Here is a 19,510-nt window from a genome sequence, read left to right on the forward strand (position 1 = left end):
TGGGATTCCAGGCGTGAGCCACCGCACCCGGCTATGCCTGGCTAATTTTTATAGTAGAGGTGGGGTTTAACCATGTTGGTCAGGCTGGTTTCGAACTCCTGACCTCATGATCCGCCCATCTTGGCCTCCCAAAGTGCTGGAATTACAGGTGAGAGCCACCGCACCCAGCCACAAAAGGCTTTAAAAATGTTTTTATACAGAGACATATGTTGTAATTTTGTATTTTCTTCTCTGTATATTCAGGTCTGGATGAGGACACTTATTTTAGGGTACTAGTTCTTATTTTATTTTATTTTATTTTATTTTATTTTTTATTTATTTTTTTTTTTTGAGGCGGAGTCTTCACTCTGTCACCCAGGCTGGAGTGCCGTGGCACCATCTCGGCTCCCTGCAAGCTCTGCCTCCCGGGTTCTCGCCATTCTCCTGCCTCAGCCTCCCGAGTAGCTGGGACTACAGGCGCCCGCCACCGCGCCCGGCTAATTTTTTGTATTTTAGTAGAGACGGGGTTTCACCGTGTTAGCCAGGATGGTCTCGATCTCCTGACCTCGTGATCCTCCCGCCTCGGCCTCCCAAAGTGCAGGGATTACAGGCATGAGCCACCGCGCCCGGCTAGTTCTTATTTTATAACCGTAGGGCCATTTCAGTGCCTACACTGTTTGTAATGTTCTATCTTCTGACTTAACCTTCTACCAAAAGAAAGAAAAACATACTTTTTCCCTCTAATCGCTAATCTTATTTTTAAATTTAAATTTTATTTTATTTTATTTATTTTTTTTTTTTTTGAGACGGAGTCTCGCTCTTTTGCCCAGGCTGGAGTGCAGTGGCGTGATCTTAGCTCACTGCAAGCTCCGCCTCCCGGGTTCACACCATTCTCCTGCCTCAGCCTCCCAAGTAGCTGGGACTACAGGCGCCTGCCACCTCGCCCGGCTAAATTTTTTGTATTTTTAGTAGAGACGGGATTTCACCATGTTAGCCAGGATGGTGTCTGTCTCCTGACCCTGTGATCTGCCTGCCTCGGCCTCCCAAAGTGCTGGGATTACAGGCGTGAACCACCGTGCCCAGCCCCCTAATCTATTTTAAAATTCACATTCAGGTAATTAAGTGACATCTACAATTATTAATACTCAAAATGTAATGCAGAGGTTCCAAGTGAATAAGATAATATCCATTTAGTCAGGAAGCATTTTGCCAAAATAATAACTGTTGGCTCAGAGTTAGACACCTTAAACAAGACCATGTATTTTTTTTTCTTTCTTTTCTATTCTTCCTTTAAGAAAGTTTGATTAAACTATAAATAACATGCCTTCAGAAAAGTGGACAAATGACTTTCTTAAGGTGATATTTGAAAAGAGACATGAAGTAAGGGCTCAAGACATGTCATTTTATGGGAAAAGGGCATTATGAGCTGATAGAAAAGGTCTGAGTGGGGCGTTAGCCTTGCTTGTCTGAGGAATAACAAAGACGGCCATTATGGTCAGAGCAGGGAAAGGGAAAGTAACAAGATGAGATCAGAGTTAGGCAAGGACCTGGTAATGTAATCACTAAGAGAAATTGAAAGCCACAGGCTGCTTGTATTCTAAAATGATTTCTCCAGTTGAGTGCAAAAGCAGGAAGCACTGATATGGAGGCAGTTTGAGTTGTTGAGTTAGACAGGGTGGTGGTTTGGATAAGAATGGCATTGTTAGGAAGTAGTAGGAAGCTGTTAGGCTCATGATGTGTTTGAAGGCACTGTCAAAAGAACATGCTGATAGGATTATAAGTGAACTAAGTGGGAAGGAGTGATATAAAAGGAGAAGAAATGGGTGTTGGCTTAAACAACTGGGTTAATAGAAGCAGAATTTACTGAAGTGGGAAGATAGGAAGAGCAAGTTGGAAAGTTGACACTAAGAATTTCTGTTTAAGATATTTTAAATTTGATATGATTAATATCTGTCCAGTTTGAGATGTTGCGTAGGCAGTTGAATATGTACACCCGGAACTCGGAGAGATTACAGCCTGGTTTATGTTTGGCTGTCTTGATGGTTGGAATTTACATTCATGGGTCTGGATGTGACCAACTAGGGAAGGCAGGCAGGTGAAATAAAGAAGATAAGGAGAAGCGGCCTGAGAACTGACTCATGGGTCACTCTGCCATGTAGACCTTTGAAAGAGGGAAAGAGGGACAACAAAAGAGAAAGAAGGAGCAGCCATTGAGATAAAATAAAAATAAAGCAAATGTTTCACCATGGAGGGAGTAGAGAATGAGGACTGAGAATTGACCCCAGGTTCTAGCAAGATGGAGAATCCTGGTGAGCTTGTCAAGAAAGATTTCAGTGGAGTCAGGATGAAAGCCCAAGTGGAGTGACTTGATGAGAGAAGGGTTGGGGAGGCAGTAATGAGAATGAATATAAGACAACTCTGTGGAGGAATTATGTATGAAGGGAAGCTGGGAAATAGGGTTGGCAGTTACACTGGGGATATGGGTTAAAAAGCAGTGTATTTTATGACATGAGGGCATGTTTGTGTGCTCATGGGAATGATTCTATGGGTAGAGGAAATCAATACAGTAGGAAAAGGCATAATTGTTGGAGCAATGTCTTCAAGACTGGAGTGGGAAAGGATCCAGTGAGTAAGGGGGAATAAAAGGGAAAACAGTGTAGTTACGTGTGCAGGTAGGTTGGTCAGGATGGTGGAGAGAAGACAGCTTATTCTTCTGTTGCTGTTTTCTCAGTGAAATAAGAAAGATCAATAGAATGTGAGAGCATCAATGGAATATTATTAGCATTCAGTATGGGCTTATTCAGGATGTGATTAAAATTGATTCTCCGAAGTACAGTTCCTTAGATGTCAGGTTTTATTATTTTCAGATCTTTGTGCATTGTCCCTGTGTTGAAACGCAAATAGGACTTCCTTGGAACCAAATCTTATGTATCCCAGACTTCTTGTTTCAACAAAGTAAGATGGTCGATACAGTGCCCAAATAGAGTAAGTCTAAGTGATTTATATGACATTTTCTGTTTAATTAAAGGTGGTTCTCTGCAAAGAGGAATCACATTTATGATTTTTTATATTTATATATTTTTACCTGATCAAAAAAAGGACTTTTCTACATTCTCATCAGAAGTGTTTAATAGACTAGAAATCCTTTGATCCAACAGATTTGGGACTGGTAATAGGTCTGTTAGTCATAAAAAAAAATGGGTCATATATTTTATGTACATACCATGAAAGTATTATTTTAACTTAGAACATTCAAATGTATGTCTTTTTGCCAGTATTTTTGATAGTGTCCAAGTCTTCCTTTCCATTGTCTCATTGTATTTCATTTTTCATCTAAATCACACACATAATACAAAGTCTATTATTTCCAGTTTTATTTATTTATTTATTTATTTTTTTGAGACGGAGTCTCGCTTGTCGCCCAGGCTGGAGTGTGCAGTGGCCGGATCTCAGCTCACTGCAAGCTCTGCCTCCTGGGTTTACGCCATTCTCCTGCCTCAGCCTCCCGAGTAGCTGGGACTACAGGCGCCCACCACCTCCCCCAGCTAGTTTTTTGTATTTTTAGTAGAGACGGGGTTTCACCGTGTTAGCCAGGATAGTCTCGGTCTCCTGACCTCATGATCTGCCCATCTCGGCCTCCCAAAGTGCTGGGATTACAGGCTTGAGCCACCGCGCCTGGCCCAGTTTTATTTATTTTTAAAGTAGAATAGGAATCAAACTTGCAGTATGAGTACAGAATACTTCTTGATTGTTATGTTTTCTTTCACTTTTTACTATTGTATTTCCTACACTTAATTTTCAACAGCTGAGATTTTTAGCAATCTGTATTTATCATCAGTTTTCTGAAGTGTTCAATTTTGTTTTCATAGAATCAGCTGTTTCCTCATTGTTATTCGTGAGTTTACACTCATTAATTTATTTAACATTTATTAAATTAGATACTTTCAGGAAAAAAGTGAAACGCACCTAAACTTGTTTGGAACAAGCATAGTTGCCTCTTGTGAGGTGGGGTGCTTTGTCACCTGGGCCTGTGACTGTGGCTGTATCCCCAGGACATGACCAGCCACTGACCTGTCTCTGATACCCTAACCCCTTGTCTGTTGCCTCCTCTGGAGGTGAACAGTAGTAATTGGAGAGGTAACCTGAGGGTTAAGTATATCTGACCTTGGAGAGGTAACCTGAGGGTTAAGTATATCTGACCACTTTGAACACAGCAGTTACCCTGTGTTTTGCCACTGTCTCCATACCTGCTTCTTGCTCAGCAACTTCTTAATATGACCACCCTTGGTGGGACACCCTTAGCTTCTGTGCAGGAATCTCTTCCTTGTGATTTGGTGTATGATTTCTTCAATATACCCAATGCTAAATACTTCGTGAGTGTTTCAAAGTTTTCCTCATAAAGGTTATCCATATATTTTAAATTTTTGTAAGTATTATGAATGAGATCTTTCCCTTCATATTTTATTGTTAAATGTATATTCAAAGGTTATTGTTGTTTGTATTTTGATTTTGATATAAAATCAAATTTTTGACTTTATAAATTTTCTTTCTAAATTTTGTTGCCATTTATAATATTTAAACCTTTGAGTTTTCCAATTAGACAGGCATATCCTTTGGAAATAGAGTTCTACCTGTAATTCTTCTACCTCTGATTTTTTTTCCTGATTTTTAAATTGTGTTGACTAATAACTCTAATACTACATCATTAATAGTAGTGGTAATGTTAGGCAAACTGCCTTTTTGGTAACATAATATATACTTTATCATTTAGGGAAGTATCATTACTGTTTCATTGAGCTTTTTTAAAAAAATCAGGAACGTGAGGCAGGAGGATTGCTTGAGCCCACGAGTTAGATGCGGCAGTGAGCTGTAATTGCACTGCTGCACTCCAGCCTGGGTGACAGAGGGAGACGCTGTTTCTTGGGAAAACAAATTCAGGAACAGTTCTGGTCTTTTTTTAGTTACCTTCTCAGCATCTATGGAATTGATTGTGTGATTTTTTTTTTCTCCTTCACTGTGTTGATATGTTGAATTGTCTTAATAGATTTCCCCATATTGAACCATTAAACATTCTTCTTCTTCTTTTTTTTTTTTTTTGAGACAGAGTTTTGCTTTTGTTGCCCTGGCTGGAGTGCAGTGGCGCAATCTTGGCTCACTGCAACCTCTGCCTCCTGGGTTCAAGCGATTCTTCTTCCAAGTAGCTCCGGGTAGCTGGGACTCAGCTCCTCCCAAGTAGCTGGGACTACAAGCGTGCGCCACCACACCCTGCTAACTTTTGTATTTTTAATAAAGACAGGGTTTCACCATATTGGCCAGGCAGGTCTCAAACTCCTGACCTCGTGATCCACCCACCTTGGCCTCCCAAAGTGTTGGGATTACAGGTGTGAGCCACTGCGCCCGGCCTAAAACATTCTTGTAATGAACATTCCTTGGGTCTTTCAGTGTGCTGTTTTATTAGATATTTAGAATTTTTTCCTCAGTGTTTAGAAAATTGGTGTGTAGTTGCCTTTTTGTGAGTGATCTTTATTTCAGTATCACTTTATGAAAACAGTTTGGAAGTCTTGATACTTCTTAGTTGAAAAAGAATTTTGAGGCCGGGCGCGGTGGCTCAAGCCTGTAATCCCAGCACTTTGGGAGGCCGAGGCGGGTGGATCACGAGGTCAGGAGATCGAGACTATCCTGGCTAACATGGTGAAACCCCGTCTCTACTAAAAATACAAAAAACTAGCTGGGCGTGGTGGCGGGCGCCTGTAGTCTCAGCTACTTGGGAGGCTGAGGCAGGAGAATGGCGTGAACCCGGGAGGCGGAGCTTGCAGTGAGCCGAGATCACGCCACTGCACTCCAGCCTGGGAGCACAGTGAGACTCCGTCTCAAAAAAAAAAAAAAAAAAAAAAAAAGAGAATTTTGATAGCCTGTCTTTAAGCTTAAGTAAGTTTTGTAAAGCTTTATTTTTGACAAAAGGGATGGTAAGTCTGACCACATTCTCTATTTGCTCTATGGGAATTGATCTATATAAACATTTTATTAATATCTGTCTCTTCCATGGTCAGTTTTGATAAATTATATTTTTCTAAAAAATTATACATTTTAAGCTGGGCACGGTGGCTCATGCCTGTAATCCCAGCACTTTGGGAGGCTGAGGTGGGTAGATCATGAGGTCAGGAGTTCAAGACCAGCCTGGCTAAGATGGTGAAACCCCGTCTCTACTAAAAATACAAAAATTAGCCGGGTGCGGTGGCATGTGCTTGTAATCGCAGCTACTTGGGAGGCTGAGGCAGCAGAATTGTTTGAAGGCAGTGGGACGGGGTGGGGGTCGGCGGGCAGAGGTGGAGGTTGCAGTGAACAGAGATCACGCCACTGAACTCTAGCCTGGGTGACAGACTGAGACTCCGTTCAAAAACCAAAAAACAAAAAACAAAAAAAACAACAACAACAAATTATCCATTTTAGCTATGTTTTCAAATTTATTAGCATAGTCGTCTGTCCTCTGTATTCATGATCATTTTCACTTTGTTCTTATTTCTATGTCTGTACTTTCTTGCTGTTTTCAATATCTTAACCATGGTTTATATTTTGTTGATTAAAAAACTGGTTTATGAGGCCAGGCACGGTGGCTCACGCCTGTAATCCCTGCACTTTGGGAGGCCAAGACGGGTGGATCACCTGAGGTTGAGTTTTTGACCAGCCTGGCCAACATGATGAAACCCATCTCTACTAATAACACAAAAAATTAGCTGGGCATGGCGGCACGTGCCTGTAATCCCAGCTACTCGGAAGACTGAGGCAGGAGAATCGCTTGAACCGGGAGGCGGAGGTTGCAGCGATCCAAGATCAGGCCACTGCACCCCAGCCTGGGCAACAAGAGCAAAACTCCATCTCAAAAAAAAAAAATTTTGTTTATGCTTTATTACTTCTATTTCTGTATTCTGATTCTACTTTTATATCGGTTAATATTTTTCTTCTGCTTTGCTTCAGCTTAATTTTATTTTCTTTTTTTGAGTGAGACTTTTAATGATGTTTTTCACTTTTGCTGTTTTAATTTTTACATTTTCTTATAAGCACTATGGTTATATTTTATAGATACTTATATGAAAGTTTTCAAAATGTAGACTTTATTATTATTATTATTATTTTTAAAGAAACAGAGTCTTGCTCTGTCATCCAACCTAGAGTGCAGTGGCATAGACAGAGCTCACTGCAGCCTTGACCTCCTGGGCTCAAGCACTTCTCCTACCTTAGTCTCCCAAGTAGCTGGGACTATAGCACACCACCACGCCCAGCTAATTTTTTAATTTATTTTTTTTTAGAGATGAGGTCTTGCCATGTTGCCCTGACTGGTCTCAAACTCCTGGGCTGAAGAAATCCTCCTGCCTTAGCCTCCTAAAGTACTGGGATTACAGGTGTGAGCCACCGCACCCGGCCTCCCATTACTTTCAAAAAAACTAAAATACAGCCAGGTGCCCTGGCTCATGCCTGTAATCCCAGCACTTTGGGAGGCGGAGGTGGGAGGATCAGTCAGGAGTTGGAGGCCAGCCTGGTCAACATGGTGAAACCCTGTCTCTACTAAAAATACAAAATACAAAAAAAAAAAAAAAAAAAGCCAGGTGTGGTGGTACACACCTGTAATCCCAGCTACTTGGGAGGCTGAGGCAGGAGAATCACTTGAACCCAGGAGGTAGAGGCTGCAGTGAGTGAGCCGAGGTCACACCACTGCATTCCAGCCTGGGTGACAGAGGGAGACTCCATCTCAAAAAACAAACAAACAAAAACAAAAATACTGTTTCAGATCTTATTTTCCTGTGGACCTAAGAGTTATTTAATATAGACTTCTGAATTTTCAGGTAGATTTTACTTTTAGTTTTTTAAATTTTGTTATTAATTTCTAGTTTTAGTAGAAAATGTCTATATGATTTCAACCTTTTTTTTTTTTTTTTTTGGCTAACTCCTAGTTGTGTGTCTAGATTTCAACTTTTTAATAGAGACCACATTGTCATAATTGAAAACCTCATCCTGTTTCCTGTTTCTCTCTCATACACAACTCATTCAGCACGTAGATTTTCCTCTGGCTGTTCCTGTTGCTGGCTTGCTATCCTCTGGCCTACATCTAATGTGACGTTTCTTAGCAAGTCCTTCACATTCAGATGACTGCAGCATTTGAACATGCACATTACTTTTGTCCACATTACTGAGTTACAAGCATATCCTATCTTTTTGTGCCATGAATTTCATAAGAACTTCAATAAGATACAGATGTGTTTTCCTGTCTAAAAAATCACTGATACACATTTCCTAAAAGTACGGGAATGGCCTTGACTATGAGGGAATGAAAAGGACAAAACTTGAGCAATGGGAGGAAAGAACAAAACCAGTTGAACATTTGTCAAATGAATGAGTAATAGAATAAGTTGAAGGGGAGATTGAGTAGGTAGAACTCCTCAATACCTTTGCTATGGTGTAGAGACAAAGAAAAAGTTACCCATAGCTATGTGAAAGAGCAAATGAGCAGTGTACTGCATAGGTAAGGGCATAAGCGGTGGCGGATGCATAGGAATATATAGCCACCTATTTCCATTCTTGTATTTAGCTGGGCTACCTTGGATGAATAAAGAGAATATTTAATCATTGTAGTAAGGCATGAGAGACTAGAGGCAGAGAGATACATTTAGAACAAGTATATAGCTATGGGAATTAAATGAGTAAAACCTATTATATGCTTAGCATTTATTACTTAATGTAGAGTTAACTAGGGATTGTTTCTGTCCTTGAGGAGGTTTATAGGTAAGAATAAACAGTATGACAATTGGAGAAGTTAATAAATATATAATTTTTATTTTTATTTTTTATTTTTATTTTTTTTTATTTTTTTTATTTTTTATTTTTGAGACGGAGTCTCACTGTGCTCCCAGGCTGGAGTGCAGTGGCCTGATCTCGGCTCACTGCAAGCTCCGCCTCCCGGGTTCACGCCATTCTCCCGCCTCAGCCTCCCAAGTAGCTGAGACTACAGGCGCCCGCCACCACGCCCGGCTAGTTTTTTGTATTTTTAGTAGAGACGGGGTTTCACCATGTTAGCCAGGATAGTCTCGATCTCCTGACCTCGTGATCCACCCGCCTCGGCCTCCCAAAGTGCTGGGATTACAGGCGTGAGCCACCGCGCCCGGCCTGTTTTTTGTATTTTTTAGTAGAGACGGGGTTTCACCGTGTTAGCCAGGATGGTCTCGATCTCCTGACCTCGTGATCCACCCGTCTCGGCCTCCCAAAGTGCTGGGATTACAGGCTTGAGCCACCGCGCCCGGCCAAATATATAATTTTTAAATTGAGAGCTATTATAAAGGCAAGGAATAGAGAATAGCAACATGGATTTAGGTACTATCAATAGGGTCAACCTTAAAGGAAATGACTTTTACTCTAAGATCTCAGGATGAAAGGAGCCAGCCATGCAAAGAGCCCAGTCAGGAGATTTGTGGGAGATGGAACAGACTGTGAAGAGTCCTAAGAGATGGAAGTAAGTTAGGACATGGGAGGTCTGCAAGGAGACTTCTCCAGGGAGCAGTAAAGAGGATACTGGTTTGAAATCATATGATGTAGGTAAGCCTTCTTAACTACAGTGAGCTTGACTGGATTCTAAGAATGACAAAAGATGAAAAAAAATGTAAGTATAGATTCTCAGCCTCTCATCTTCATCAGAATTATGAGTAATAGAATAAGTAGAGAATATTAAATATCCTTCCAGGACTGCAGAGTCTGATCCAGGTGGTTTGGGTGGTGTCTAAACCTCAGTGTTAGTAACAGGCTACGTGGTGATTCTGATCCACACACCTCAATATGAGAACCACTGACTTAAAATGTTTACTTAATCACCAATCTTGCTATTTTGTATGAACTCTCATTTTTCCTGATGTTCCCTTTGGCTTTTTTTTTTCTTTCCAAATTGTATAACCAATTTTAGAGTTTGGTTGAGGATTACTTTTGTTGTCTTTTATTTCTACATTAGAAATGTTGCTTCTTTTAGTAAAAGAAAACAGCATGTGTTTGCTTTCTTGTTTCATTTTAGATTGGGAGACCAAGTATGAAACCAAGAAGTTATCTTTAGAAAATGACATTTATGAAATAAATTTATCCCCGTGGAAGATAATGGAAAGAATTAAAAACCATGGCCTTAAGGGTCTCATTTTAAAACATGATTGGGAATCCACAGGAAAAATGGAAGGACAGGAGAGACCTCAAGAAGGATACTTCAGTAGTGTGAAAATGCCATCTGAAAAGGTGTCCTCTTACCAGAAACGCACATCTGTTACTTCACATCAGAGACTTCATTTTGTCGATAAACCCTATGAATGTAAGGAATGTGGGAAGGCGTTCAGAGTGCGCCAACAGCTTACTTTTCATCACAGAATTCATACTGGTGAAAAACCCTATGAATGTAAGGAGTGTGGGATGGCCTTCAGACAGACTGCACACCTTACTCGACATCAGAGACTTCATTCTGGTGAAAAACTCTATGAATGTAAGGAATGTGGGGAAGCTTTCATATGTGGTGCAGATCTTAGAGTACATCAGAAAATGCATATTGGTGAGAAGCCCTATGAATGTAAAGAATGTGGGAAGGCTTTTAGGGTACGAGGACAACTTACTCTGCATCAGAGGATTCATACTGGTGAGAAACCCTATGTGTGTAAAGAGTGTGGAAAGGCCTTTAGACAGTACGCACACCTGACTCGGCATCAGAAGCTTAATAGTGCTGACAGGCTCTATGAGTGCAAAGAATGTGGGAAGGCCTTTTTGTGTGGCTCTGGTCTTAGAGTACATCACAAACTTCATACTGGTGAGAAACCCTATGAATGTAAGGAATGCGGAAAGGCCTTTAGAGTGCGGCAACAACTAACACTGCATCAGAGAATTCACACTGGTGAGAAGCCCTATGAATGTAAGGAATGTGGGAAGACCTTCAGCCGTGGTTATCATCTTATTCTGCATCACAGAATTCATACTGGTGAAAAACCTTATGAATGTAAGGAATGCTGGAAAGCCTTTAGTCGCTACTCACAACTTATTTCACATCAGAGTATTCATATTGGTGTTAAGCCCTATGACTGTAAGGAATGCGGGAAGGCCTTTAGACTACTTTCACAACTCACACAGCATCAGAGTATCCATATTGGTGAGAAACCCTATAAATGTAAGGAATGTGGCAAGGCCTTTAGATTGCGCCAAAAACTTACTCTACATCAGAGCATTCATACTGGTGAAAAACCCTTTGAGTGTAAGGAATGTAGGAAGGCCTTTAGGCTTAATTCATCCCTTATTCAACATCTGAGAATTCATTCTGGTGAGAAACCCTATGAATGCAAGGAATGTAAGAAGGCCTTTAGGCAACATTCACACCTTACTCATCATCTGAAAATTCATAATGTAAAAATCTAAGAAAGTCTTTTCAACTTCTGTGTAATAGAACATTCTATGAATGTAGTAATTAATCTCTTTTGCTCCATACATTCAACTGACTTGGCATTAGAGATTTTATACCATTAAAAGAGTGTGATAATGTATTGTATTCCATCATCACTCAAACCTGAAACTTCAGCACATTTGTTCTAAAAACTAATCCTGTTATAAGAATGAGAAAGATACTTACCATCATCCCTGTCCCATCACGTTGTGTCATACTAGACAAGAAACTTAACTGCTCTGTGCTTTAATTTTTTTATTTATGAAATGGTCATGTAAGAGTGCAGCAATTTGACACGCTTTCAATCAAAAGGTGGAATTTACATCCCTCTGTTGTATATAGGCAGACTCTGTGACTGCTTCGCCCCGTAGAATATGGTAGATGTACTGCTGTGCTGGTTTCTTGACTCAGACTTTACTGGTAGAGTTACTTCATCTCATGAAAAGAGAGAACTGTCATGTTACAGAGTCTGGCTACTGTGCTGAAGAGACCACATGAAGAGGCCCTGAAACTACGTAGAGAGGGAGAGGCACCTGCTGAACCCTGTCTTCTTGACATCCGCCAAGATACCAGACATTTAAGTGAAATTTTGGATCCACCAGACCAGCCACCAGCTAAATGCCACTGAGTGACTTGGTAACATCAACTGATGCCACGTAGAATGAAAGAATTGACCAGCTGAGCCCCTGCCCAAATTTCTGACCCACAAAAACATGAGATATAATAAAATGGTTGTCATTTTAAGCCAGCAAACTTTCTTTTATTATCATATTTAATATTTCTTTTTAGATAAATCATACTAAAGGCTATGGGCATAATGAATATAGAAATGCCTTCCACCAACATTTATCCTTCATTGAACTTGAGATATTCTCATTAAAATATTGAAAGTAAGGAATTCCTTTCCAATTTGTTCATTAAAAAACAGATATCCTAGACCAGGTGAGGTGGCCCATGCCTGTAAATCCAGCACTTTGGGAGGCCAAGTAAGGAGGATTGCTTGAGGCCAGAAGTTCGAGACTAGTCTGGGCAACATCATGAGACCCTGTCTCTACCAAAAAAACTTTAAAAATTAGCTGGGCATGGTGGTGCATGCCTGTAGTCCTAGCTACTTGGGAGGCTGAGGTGGGAGGATCACTTGAACCCAAGAGTTGAGGCTTCAGTGAGCTGTGATTGTACCACTGCACTCAAGCTTGAGTGACACAGCAAGACCCTGTCTCAAAAAAAAAAAAAAACAAAAAAAAAAACTACAATCAGCATTCTCTGGCCCCAGTCAATATTAAAAATTGACAAAGGATAACAAACTTTGGAAATAAAAAATCACCTTATTATAAAGCTCCATTAATTTTTTAAAAATTACTTCATTGTAGTTTTTTTAAATGCTAAATTGTCCTATATTTGGCCAATGGCAATCCCCTCAAATTGGCTCCTGTGTCCTTTTATCATGAGCACTCCAACCTTTCAGCTTTTTTTTTTTTCCTGAACCAAATGCATTGATGAGTTATGGAGCATACTAGAGCATTATTAACAAAGGAAAAGAATACAATATTTACCTTGCCTATCCTTTACGAACTATATTTCGAGACAACCAAAAGTTGATGAAGGAAAGTTTATTATTATTAGAGAATTCCAACTGGTTAAAAGGTCAAAGGAGGCCGGGCGCGGTGGCTCACGCCTGTAATCTCAGCACTTTGGGAGGCCGAGGCAGGCGGATCACGAGGTCAGGAAATGGAGACCATCCTGGCTAATATGGTGAAACCCCGTCTCTGCTAAAAATACAAAAAATTAGCCGGGCGTGGTGGTGGGCGCCTGTAGTCCCAGCTACTTAGGAGGCTGAGGCAGGAGAATGGCCTGAACCTGGGAGGTGGAGCTTGCAGTGAGCCGGCTGAGATCGCGCCGCTGCACTCCAGCCTGGGCGACAGAGCGAGACTCCGTCTCTAACAAAAAACAAAAAAAAGGTCAAATGAATGATAGACTTTGAAAATGACACTCCTTAATTTTGCAAAATCATGGATTTTCGTGGTGATAGCAATGGATATGAAGACGATTAGGTGAAAAATGGATAGGAAGCTTATAATACGTGGAGCAGAATGTCAGGACACTAATCTATATTAACATCTAAATGAGATCAGCCAGATGCACTTGATATGATGAAATGGATGCACACTGTGGACGCCTGTGAAGTTTTCTTGACCCCCCCAAAACTGAGAAGTACAAGTTAGTCTCTAAACCTAATTACCAGTTTACAGGAAACATGGGGAATAAAAGAACAAATTAACAACGCAAAGAAACAAACAACCAATGCAAAATTTGGGAAAATCTGCAGAAGTAATGGCCTATTTTTTTAACGAATACATGTCAAAAAAAAAAAAAAAGACAAAAATGGAATCCTACACATTAAAGGAGACTTAAGAAACGTACCTTCAAATACAGTGTATGGAGCATTTTAGGATCCTTGTGTTAAAATGCTGCGCTTGGGATTTGTTTTAATCAATCATGGTGAGACAGGCAGACATGGAAATGATTGTCATGAAGGAAGAAGTTTATACACAGATCCCAGAAACAGGAGGCGTGGCATGGCATGCAAGGTCACCTAAAGAAGCACCCGGGTGTAGGCCGGGCGTGGGGGCTCACGCCTGTAATCCCAGCTCTTTGGGAGGCCTAGGCAGGTGGATCATGAGGTCAGATCATCGAGACCATCCTGGCTAACACGGTGAAACCCCGTCTCTACTAAAAATACAAAAAATTAGCTGGGCGTGGTGGTGGGCGCCTGTAGTCCCAGCTACTTGGGAGGCTGAGGCAGGAGAATGGCATGAACCAGGGAGGTAGAACTTGCAGTGAGCTAAGATCGCGCCACTACACTCCAGCCTGGGTGACAGAGTGAGACACCGTCTCAAAAAAAAAAAAAAAAAAAGGAAAGTACCCAGGTGTATCAGGAGGCAGAGGGGGTGAGGGCAGAGCATGGCCCAGAGCTTTTACTGGGGGTTTTCATGGCAAGGAATGGACAAGGCAGGGGTAGGCACACTGGTAAGCTTAGGATTGGATAGTTTGAGTAATTCTGTTGGTCTCTGGGCTCTAGGGGTGATTCCTAGTTGTCTAGTTAGGGCAGGGGAATATTGAATTGGTGTATGAGAGTTTGATGAAGGAGATAGTTGGGCGTATGGGCTCTGGATTGGTTGGTCTGTATATGAAAGGCATGATTGCAAGTGGAATTTATCATCTGTGCATTAGCTTGCCCTGGGAGGGGCAGTCTCTCCAGGATTAAGGCCCCAAGTGGCCAGAGCATCAAGAATACAGAAAATAAAGAAAACATAGTCAATACAAGATTTGAAGGAATAAAATGTCTCTAGATATTGTACAAATGTAAACATGGATTGGTTACTAAATGATACTAAGTAATTTATTGTTCATATGTCAGGCATGACTATGGCATTGTGGGTATATATATGTGTGTGAGTCCTTAAGTGTTAGAGATTCATACTGAGGTATTTGAGGCTGAACTGTCATGCCTATGATTTACTTTTAAATACTTAAGAAAAACAAAAGGTGGGAGGGATACATGAAACAAGATTAGCAAAAAGTTGGTAAATGTTTAATCTGGGTCATTTGGTACACAGGGTTCATTGTGCTGTTCTTACTATCTTTACATATATTTTAAATTTCCATCATAAAGTTTTTTAAGGTAGAAAATCAAGTTTGGGTCAGGCATGGTGGCTCATGCCTGTAATCGCAGTACTTTGGGAGGCCGAGGTGGGTGGATCATTTGAGGTCAGGAAATCGAGACCATCCTGGCCAACATAGTGAAACTCCATCTCTAGTAAAAATTAGCTGGACATGGTGGCACGCGCCTGTAGTCCCAGCTACTTGGGAGGCTGAGGCAGGAGAATCGCTTGAACCTGGGAGGTGGAGGTTGCAGTGAGCTGAGATTGCACCACTGCACTCCAGCCTGGTGACAGAGCAAGACTCCATCTCAAAAAAGAAAAAAGAAAATCAAGTCTGAAATTGTAGACTGTTTAGTGATGAATGATCACGTGTTGCCTACAGATAACTTGGGGGAAATCACCAATCAAGGCTGTACTTGGTAGAAAATTTAAAGCAATGCATTTAGAAAATCTGGATTGAGAAATAAGTATTTGTCTTTTTCACCACTCTGTTCACACACCTATGGTACCTATCACATAATAGGCAATTTATAAATGTGGTGGGAAAAAATAAGGATTAACTTAAGCCAGAAATGTTTTAAAACTAAGGTGAATAATGGCAAGTTGTTTATATGATCAAATAAATTAATGGAATAGTTAATAAAATAATAGACTAAGGATATTCTCTTTGAAAATAACATTAATATAAAATTGGCATTTATTGAGGGAAAAACATGACTCAACTTTATGTATGGAAAAGGTGAAATAGCTACATAATGAGATTTTTAAAAATTAAGTTACGTATTACTATATACGTATATTTATACATATATTTCAATGTTTCTGTATTACTATATACATATATTTCAATATGTTGCAATCTAGAGAAATCGAAATGATTACAGTTGACTGCAGATACCAAAAAAACCCTGAACGAATCCATAAATAAAGGGGGAAAAGTACAGTTATGATCTTGTTTTTTAAAAACTAGAATCTATAGATTTACAGGCAGTAAAAAGCTTTAAAAAATATATAACCCGGCCTGGCGTGGTGGCTCATGCCTGTAATCCCACCACTTTGGGAGGCCGAGTGGGCGGATCACGAGGTCAGGAGATCGAGACCATCCTGGCTAACATGGTGAAACCCCGTCTCTACTAAAAATACAAAAAATTAGCCAGGCGTAGTGGCGGGCGCCTGTAGTCCCAGCTACTGGGGAGGCTGAGGCAAGAGAGTGGCATGAACCCAGGAGGCGGAGCTTGCAGTGAGCTGAGATTGTGCCACTGCACTCCAGCCTGGGCGACTGAGCACTGAGCGAGACTCCGTCTCAAAAAAAAAAAAAAAAAAAAAAGAATATATAACCCATAACAAAATCTTACTAGATCATTCTATAAGGCAACTATCCCAATGTAAAATTAGATGAGGATAAATACCTCCTAAAAAGCAAAATGTGGGCCAATTTTACTTAAGATACATGCAAACATTGGCAAAACAGTATCAGTAAATTGAACTCAATAGTCTATTAAAACAATTATGAAACATAAAATGATTTACTAGGAATACCCTGGGGCCTGGCCTGTTCTCATTTAAATATGTATCCAGATTGTAGGTTTCCTGACTTGAACAATGCAACAGTGTTATAAAAAATGACATGATTCAGTCACAGTATCTTTTAGATGGTTTCTATTCTCATTTATCTTAGTTTCATTGACTTTACAAAAGGAATGAACAATACATATAAAAATAGGAATTCAACACAAAAATTATTACCTTTTTTCTTAGTCTGTTTTGTGTTACTATAAAAGAATACTGGCTGGGCATGATGGCTCATGCCTGTAATCCCAGCACTTTGGGAGGCTGAGGCTGGTGGATCACTTGAGGTTAGGAGTTTGAGATCGGCCTGGCCAACATGGCGAAACCCCATCTCTACTAAAGATACAAAATTAGCCAGGCGTGGTGGTGCATGCCTGTAATCCCAGCTACTCGGGAGGCTGAGACAGGAGAATTGCTTGAACCTGGGAGGTGGAGGTTGCAGTGAGCTGAGATTTCACCACTGCACTCCAGCCTGGGCAACAGGAGCGAAACTGCATCTCAAGAAGAAAAAAAAAAAAAGAATACCACAGACTGGGTAATTTACAATGGACAGAAATTGACTCACAGTTCTGAAGGGTAGGAATTCCAAGATTAAAAGGCTGGCATCTGATAAGGACCTTCTTGCTCCATCATCTTATGGCAGAAGGGCAGAGAGGGTGAGAGAGAGGGCAAGAGGGAGCCCAACTCATCTTTTGATAAGGAACCCACTCCTGTGATAATGGCATTAATCCATTCATGAAAGCAGAGTCCTCATGGCCCAATCACTTCTTAAAGGTCCCACCTCTTAATACTATTGCATTGGGGATCAAGTTTCTCCCTGAAACTTGGGGGTGAACACTGGGGGACACATTCAAATATAACGTGCCTTCTCTGGCCTCCCAAATTCATGTTCTTCTCACGTGCAAAATACATACACCCCATTCTGATTGCCCCAAAGTCTTAACTCTTTCCAGCACAAACTCAAAAGTTCAGTCTCAGCTAGATCAGATATGGTGAGACAAAGCATGATTTATCCTCAGGCAAATTTTCCTCCAGCTGTTAGTCTATGAAATCAAGCAAGATACTTACTCCCAAAACACAACGGAGGGACAGGCATAGCCTAGACATTCCTATTCTGAAAGAAATAGGGAAGAAAAAGGGGATAACTGGTCCCAAGTAAGTCCAAAACCCAACAGTGCAAACAACTAACTCCTTTTTTGAGATAGTCTCACTCTGTCACCCAGGCTAGAGTGCAGTGCCATGATCTCGGCCCACTGCAACCTCTGTCTCCACGTTCAAGTGATTCTCCTGCCTCAGCCTCCCAAGTAGTTGGGATTACAGGCATCTGCCACCATGCCCAGCTAATTTTTGTATTTTTAGTAGAGATGGGATTTCGCCATGTTGGCCAGGCTGGTCTTGAACTCCTGACCTCAGGTGATCCACCTGCGTTGGCCTTCCAAAGTGCTGGGATTACAGGCATGAGCCACCGTGCCCGGCCAAACAACATTAACTCTTAAGGCTTCAGAAGACTCTTCCTTAACTACATGACCTACTTGGACACACTGGGGTGGGTCCTTGCCCCCATGGCTTTGCTGGGCTCATGCCACACAGCATCTGTCACAGGTTAGAGTTTCACACTGGCAGGTCTTCAGTTCTGGGGTCTTGGGGATGGCCTCACTCCATTAGGCACTGTCCTAGTGGGGACTCTCTGCAGTGGTTCCATGGACAAGTCTGACTGGGCCCCCACGCTACCCAAGGCATCCTTTGAAATCGAAGTGAAGGAAGCCATGCCCCCATGACTCTTGCATTCTGCACTCCTGCCAAATTAGCACCACATGGATACTGCCACCACAAGCTTACAGTTTATGCCCAGTGGCAGGTTGAGCCACACCTGAGCCAGCAGGAACCAATGGCTGCGGCAGCCAAGGGGCACGCTACTGGCATGTGGGAAGCAGAGGCATGAGGCAGCATGAGCCAGTGAATGCTGTCTGTGATGGAAGGGGCAGCCTCAAAGAGTGCCAGAATGCCTTCGGGGTCATTCTTCCACCGTCTTGATAGCTCCTGGGTTCCTTCTATTTATAATAATGTTTTCAGCAGTCTCTGGAGATACAACCTTGGTTTGCTCTCCTAAACACACCTTTTCACTTTATAAATGGGCAGCCTGCAAATTCCATATCTTTTTGTTCTGCCTTTTAATTATGTTTTATCTTTAAATCATTTCTACCTCTCACATCTTACTATATGCAGTTAAAAGAAAACACGTAACTTTCAGTATTCTGCTTAGAAATTTCTTCCACCAGATATTCAGTTCATTGGTCTTAAATTCTGCCTTCCAATAAAGCCCAAGGCATGGTCACAAATTCAGCCAAATTCTTTGTTAATTTCTAGTAAGGATGGCCTTTATTCTAGTTTCCATTACCTTGTTTCTCATTTCCGGCTGAGACCTCATCAGAATTGCCTTTGCCATCCCTATATTTATCACCGTTCTGATCACAACCACTGAAGTAATCTCTAAAAAGTTTCAGACTTTCCATACAGCTCTTCTGAGCCCTCACCAGAATCACCCTTTAACATTCCACCCACAGCAATAGTCTTTTTCTAACATTCACTTCAAAACTTTTTCAGCTCTTCCCCATTACCTAGTTCCAAAGCCACTTTCAGGTATTCGTTATAGCAACTCCCCACTTTTCCAGTACCAATTTTCTGTCTTAGTCTGTTTTGTGTTGCTATAACAGAGTACTACAGACTCAGTAATTCACAGCAAACAGAAAAATATTGACTCATGGTTCTGGAGGCTGAGAAGCCCAAGATTGACAGGCTGACATCTTATGAGTGCCCTCTTGCTGTGTCATCTCATGGCAGAAGGGCAGAGAGG

General features: G+C 41.2%; 1 protein-coding gene across 1 annotated transcript in view; it reads left to right on the forward strand.

The window, feature by feature from the left end:
• Positions 1-12,173, forward strand: part of LOC101025724 (zinc finger protein 82 homolog) — a 28,150-nt gene extending 15,977 nt beyond the window's left edge. Inside the window, exon 5 of the mRNA XM_009194236.4 lies at positions 10,031-12,173. Coding sequence (XP_009192500.1) covers positions 10,031-11,400 — 1,370 coding nt within the window. The 3' untranslated portion in view covers positions 11,401-12,173. The remainder of the gene's footprint in view (positions 1-10,030) is intronic.
• Positions 12,174-19,510: the final 7,337 nt, after the last annotated feature.

The sequence above is a fragment of the Papio anubis genome, chromosome 20, assembly GCF_008728515.1.
Source record: "Papio anubis isolate 15944 chromosome 20, Panubis1.0, whole genome shotgun sequence".
Classification (NCBI taxonomy): domain Eukaryota; kingdom Metazoa; phylum Chordata; class Mammalia; order Primates; family Cercopithecidae; genus Papio; species Papio anubis.